At 45.4% G+C, this 6,306-nt stretch overlaps 1 protein-coding gene across 1 annotated transcript in view; it reads right to left on the bottom strand.

The window, feature by feature from the left end:
- Window positions 1-4,552: 4,552 nt before the first annotated feature.
- The window catches only part of LOC104496521 (opsin-5-like), a 5,368-nt gene continuing 3,614 nt past the window's right edge, over window positions 4,553-6,306 (bottom strand). The window contains exons 3-4 of the mRNA XM_010139652.1: window positions 5,703-6,034; window positions 4,553-4,912 (exon numbers count right to left, since the gene is read on the bottom strand). Coding sequence (XP_010137954.1) covers window positions 4,565-4,912; window positions 5,703-6,034 — 680 coding nt within the window. The 3' untranslated portion in view covers window positions 4,553-4,564. The remainder of the gene's footprint in view (window positions 4,913-5,702; window positions 6,035-6,306) is intronic.

Here is a 6,306-nt window from a genome sequence, read left to right as displayed (position 1 = left end):
GAATCTCAAGCATGTTTGATAGGTGCCTTTAAGTCTATCACGGGCCCATGTTATCTAAACACCGATGTTCTGCTTGTCCAACACAGAAGGCCAAACAACAACTAGTGTGATGTATGTGGTTTTTGACACACCGGTTGCAAGTCACTTGAGCATGTTCATAATGCTCCTCGCGTGTCTTCCACTATTTTCCCATGCAAGCCTTGCTTGCCAGCTGGAAAAATGCAGTCAGTGTTGGTGATCTCTAAACTTTGTCATGACAATCACTTCATTTATTTCTTTCTATCTTGTTTCTCTGCTCTTTGATAACGTATGTCATCTATCTGTGATTGCCAACAGAATTCCCTTCAAGCAGGTTGTTGGTTCACTGCCTGAGTAGAGATGCCTTATGGAATGACAAGCTAAGATGGAAGGTGCTCTTTCCCATATGTTCTTTGCTGCTGGAGCAGCACAGCAACCAACATTGTGCTTCTCCCAAGCACAGCATAGCAGTGAACACTGTTTTTCTCCCAAACAAGTGATAGGATGAAAGGAAATGGCCTCAAGTTGTGCCAGGGAAGATTTAGGTTGGCTCTTAGGAAAAATTTCTTTACAGAGAGGGTTGTGAAGCACTGGAAGAGGCCGCCGAGGGAAATGGTGGAGTTCCCATCCCTAGAAGTGTTTAAAAGATGCGTGGATGTGGCGCTCAGGGACATGGTTTAGGGACCCTGGTGGTGCAGGGTGAACGGTTGGACTTGATGATCTTAAAGGTCTCTTCCAACCGCAATGATTCTGTGATTCTGTGGTTGTGTGCTCACTGGCCAGTTGATGTCACTCCATCAGCCCTCACTAGTAACTGAAAAAAAGTGCCCACGCTGCCCACACGACCCAGCTGCTGTAGAACTGCAGTGCTGATCAAGCTAGGGAGAGTATGGGTTAGAGCGAAGTCAAGGAGGTACTCTGCAAATATGCATTTTGGTTCAATGTGCATATTTTGGGTATATTCCAGGAAAAAATGGTAACTATGAACTGTAGGACTGGGCACTCGGATCTTTCCTATAGGAAGGAGCACAGTAGCGCCAGGTTACTGCATAACTAAGGCATTTCCTCTCGGGAGTTCCAAGATAGTAGATACCTTTTTTTTATGTGTACAGCAGTTTCTGGTTTGCAATGATGCAAGGAATACAGGTAGGACAAAGGGCTGGAGATGAGGAGATCCTACTTTACACATAGGAATTGACATACTGCAATGCCTTGTCTTTCATGAAAGAAATGTTGATAAAGCAAGAGCTTGAGCATAGTGTCAGGTCCCAGCCAGTGCCCTAACTCAGAAAGAAACTTTCCATGTGATTTCCAATGGTAAAGTAACCTCCCAAGGGTGGTGGGTGGATCCTACCATTCCACGACTTTCAGGATTGGTGCTTTTGCACTTGTATCATGGTATTCATCAAACAATTGGTGCTTTACAGTGATGAGCAACAAGACTTTGTCTGTTGTGTGGGAAAGAGAACCCAAGACCAAGTTTAAGTGATTTCCTCAAAGTTACACAGTATTACTGGCAGGTTGGTGGTTGGAACCCAGGTCTCCGCAGTGTTGGCCTTATGCCTGAACAGTGACCTCCATCAAATAATTGATCTGGGTTTGGAAACGAGTCACATTTAATTTTAGAGAAGGAAAATTGACCATTAATAGAAGTGATCCGGTTCTGTAAGTTATTCCTGTGCTGAGTTGGACAAACTGCCAAGAAGGTTTTCCAAAATAAGGCACTGAATTCCAATTTATTTTAATGCAAATCAGGGCACTGGTCATGTGACTTAATTTTATGTTGTATCTGAGTAGGGAGCTCTGTTCATCCTCCGTAGAAAGAAAGGAGCTGGGGGCAGCTCGCTGAGATGTGGGTATCTGCATTATAAACTTCCACAGTGTGGTGAGATAACTCCTGTTGTGGGAGCAGGTCAGATGCTCGTGGAGTTTTTATCTTAAATATTTCTATCCGTGTGACTATGCTGGTGACTGAACACATAAGATGCCCAGATTCGCTCCTGACCTAATTCTCTGGTCAAGGGCAGCCCTGCTTTTTAAATTTTCTCCATCTAACACAAAACCATCTGATTTTTTTTTTTGAGCCATATTTAATGCACTTTGATTTTTAAAAAATAAGTACATGAGCAGGTAGTAAATCAGGTATTAAAGCATTCTACTTAAACATCAGCAATATACAGATCTTCTGGCTTCACAGAGATTTTTTCTGCATTGTAGAGTGGCATATTTTTCATGTTATGTACACTTTAAAAGCACTTACAAGTGGATGTGGCCCTGTTTTTGTGGCCCCCGCTCCTGAATTTTTCACAGAGGGAGCTGGCATAGCATCACCCGTGTGCATCTCGCTGTTCCGTCCTCAAATCTGCAATCAGCAGATGGGAATATAGGTTTGGCTGTTCATCTGAGACATCAAGACACTAAGCAAGTGGAAGCAAAAGCACAGGTGGAAGATGATTATTAACACACAGTTTCATTTCCCTATTGGTATTTTTTAAAAGCTGAAAAAATGGTGATAACTGGCATTTACTATAACGAGCCGCTTTTCCAGCTTGTGAAACATTTTCTCCACCTCCGACACCCTCCTCTGCCTCCTCTTTTTTACACTGCTGTCTCTTTTCTATTTCCCTCCTCCATCTCCCCTCCCCCCCCACAAACACACTGCCATAACGCTCTCCTGCCTCTTCTCCTCTTCCCAAATATTTTCCTTCAGCTTTCACATGCTCCCCTCTCAGTGACTGGTGTTTCCTCCTGCTCCCCACATTCCTCTTCCCTGTTCCCATTTTCCTGGGCCACGGGCTCTCAGAGGTGACTGATTCCCAGAGAATGCTTCACCTCTTTGTGTTTGAGACAGAAGACTGAATGCAGTCTCAGCCCATATGGAGCATCTGTGAGTGACAACCCAGGACAATATAATGTCGCCCTGGAGGTCGACTTAATTTAGGTATTTTTCTCACCTTTCTACGAATAAACCTAGTTTAATCTAGTAGAATATTTCTGAGAGCTGGTGGCACTGCCAGTGGCAGGAGTTCAGGGGAAGGCAAGCTCCTTGAAGTTTCCTAACCCCTGACTTGGTAACTACTTTGTCCCCCAGTGTATGTCACAGCTCACATCTCGCTTGGTTTATTCTTTTGTAATCCACACTCCACGGTAACAGAAACTCTTAGAGCCACAGGAGTGTTTAAGCCTTTTAATCCTGTTCCTGGTCTTAGCTGCAGTTCATAAAATGAAACTGATTATCAGGGTTTGAGTGTGGTAGGAGTTGTCAAGAACTAAAAGTCCATTCACTACTGGTTTAGACTGGTTAAGGTCTGTGCCAAATCTGCCTGCGATTTAACTCTTTGTGTCTTCACCAAACCTAGTGCAAAGATAGATGTGGTCAGCTGAGCAAGAACTGCTGCAGCTCTTTAGCCATAAGTTGTACAACTTTTCAGCCCCTAAAGAGATGTGTTTATGTCCTTTGAAATCACAAATGGGAAGTCAGAGAGGGATTTAAACTGTTGGAGCTCATCATTTCCACCTCAGAATCTCTTCTGGTACAGCTGGCTGGCAGGATGATGTTATGGTTGGACGTAGGCTCTGAGCTGCATCAGCAAATGGTTCCCAGTTGTGGTTGTGCCAGCACTCCAGCCAGCGGGGAGCTCAGCATCTCAGGAGCTCCCACTGAAGCCATGAGAGCTTGGACTGAATCTGCAGGGTTACTGACCGCTGGGCAGGTTACCCCGGGGCTGTCTTTGGGGACAGCATATGGAGTGCTCCTCCAGAAAAAAAATGCTCCCACAGCTTTTGTGGTAGAAGAGCTGTTAGACCTCATCAAGCAACAGTGTAACTGCACAGTGCCTTTGGCTAAGAGAGTCCTTCGCTTCTCGTTGTGCTGTATGTGGTACGCGGAAGGCGTCCTTCACTACCCACCATGCTCCCAGCCAACCTCCTCAGACTGAGGCGTGCAGCTGCTTTTTCAGTTTGTGATTTGAGGAGTTGGAACTATCCCTCTGACAGAGCAAGGAGCCGGAGTTATCTCTGCAAAGACATTTTGATGGCAGCCACTTTATCCTCTTTTCCTGGCAGCGAGTATTTCTAGCTACCCACGGGGTTTTCTGTCTGCATTGCTGAAAAGCTGCACTCTCCACCGTATCTATTTGGTAACCCTTTGTGTTCAACCTATGGTTCTCTTTGAGGGCTGCTTTACTGATAGAGTCAAGAGCTTGCAGATAGGTTGCATTAAAAAGTCAGAAGTATAAGAAAAAAACAAAATTAATAAATACTCTTTCAATTATAGCTGTTTCCTTGAAAATAAGTTTAGCTTACATGGGTTTATGTTTCCTACATAAATCTATTATTTCCTCTAAAGTGGAAATTCTTGGAAAAAAAGCAGGTTTTTTTGTTGTGTAGCTTAAAGACAATTTGAGAGCTGCTTAAAAACCTCTGTATTTGACAAAAGATTTGCGGTTACCACCCCCATGCTGCATTCCTACGCATTTGCACCCGTGAGCAAACCCAAGTTTCGACCTCTGTCTGTGACCAATGGTTGTGAAACCATCGCTGCATTTCAGTGAGCTGCAGCTCCCTGGTTCTCCACCTTCGCAGCTGAGGAGAGACGTATGTTGTCTCTCCCGCTCCACATCATCGACACTGGATTTTCCACAGAGTTGTCGGTGCTGAGGAAATGAACTCGCCAGCCGCAGCAACACTGCAGTTGTTTGATTTCACGACGGAATGTTTTGCTGAAGAGGTAGTAAATGAAAGGGTTGTACGCGGTGGAAGATTTGGCAAAGAGGCAGGGCAGCAGCGTAACAACAGGCTGTAGGGAGCTGCTGGAGTTAAAGATGGACCAGAAGCTGGCTGCTGCATAAGGTGTCCATGAGCTCAGGAACCCGACCGAGATGAGCACAGCCATCTGAAAGGGAAACAGGGCTTCAGTTCTGAGCTTGCACTGTCAGAGGCTGATGCTCAGGCACGTGGAGTGTGGACGAAACCCCGCCTGAACCAGCTGAAATGCCCACAGCTGGATGCTTGCTCTGCTGTGCCATGAGCACAGGTAACACTGGACAGTGCAGATACACTTTTATTTCCACCTCGCAGGTCTACACTGAGGGTTTCCTACGAGGCAGTTCTTTTCACCTCCTTCCCTGACTGGCTGCAGCATGTCATGGGACAAAGAGCCCAAGCAGACGGTGTAGCCTATTGCTAGACTCGCCTCTAGAAAGCGTGGGTCAGTTCTGCTTTGCCATAACAAATGAGCAACTGAAATGCTTATTTGAATAATGTGTTATATTAACATATATTAGCACAGCATTTCTATGTAGTTCTAACTCAGAATAGCCACTCAGTCAGTTAAAATCACACAGGATGACAGAACAAGACCTCCACCCCATGAAAGGATTCAGCAGCTATTCCAGCACCACTGGAAATCTCTGTGTCCATGAAAATGTTGGATGCAACTGCCTAAAGATTAAACAAGCTGCATTGTACCTGTGATGTGTTATCCTGATCACACTACTGAAATGATGAGGTTTTCAGGAGCTCCCCGCTCCTCTGAGGAGTGCAGAGTGTGGCTGACTCTGGAACCACATCTCCATTTTTGGTTAACACTAAACAAAAGTAATGAAGGGTCATCATGAGCCATGCATGAGCAGAGCCAGTTCTCTGCAAGCTTCTGGTCACTGCGAACTCTTCTCATCACTCACCAGTGTCAGCTTCTTCTCCAGTTTAGCTGCATTAGGGATCCTGTCAATATTCTGGATCTCTTGGTATGCTTTATGAACCTTCCAGGCAATTCCCAAGTAACAGGCAACAATGGTTAGTGCAGGCAGGACTGTGCACAGGAGGAACATGCTCAGGATGAATGAAAAACCACTGGAGGAGTTGTGGAACTTGCTCCAGGCTATCGTACAAGAGATGCCAAATGGCTCAGGGCCATAGTAGCCCCAGCCTACCAAGGGCAGAATGGCCCAGAGCAAGGAGTAGAGCCAGATTAAAGTAATCAAGATGCAAACAGTGTTCTTGGTGATTTTGTTACCTGCAAGAAAGAGGAAGAGCAAGCATATATGGATCTCAGCCACATGGTTTTTGCCACAGCTTCTTCTGGAACAGAAGGATGGTGGCTACAAATATGCCTGGGCGGCTGCTGCAGTTCCCTAACCTTTGGTCTTCTTGAGAAATGTAACAGAGAGTGGCCATGGATTGGGTGAGACAGGAGCAGCCCTCAGTGATGATGTAAAGATTAGTAAGTCAGGCAGTTTTACTAGATCAAGTTGACCACAAATGTACTGTTTCTCCAGCCCAGGAATG

Source organism: Buceros rhinoceros, unplaced genomic scaffold (genome assembly GCF_000710305.1).
Source record: "Buceros rhinoceros silvestris isolate BGI_N320 unplaced genomic scaffold, ASM71030v1 scaffold3717, whole genome shotgun sequence".
NCBI lineage: Eukaryota > Metazoa > Chordata > Aves > Bucerotiformes > Bucerotidae > Buceros > Buceros rhinoceros.
Note: the sequence above shows the minus strand (reverse complement) of the source record. Positions and strands in the feature narration are given on the sequence as shown.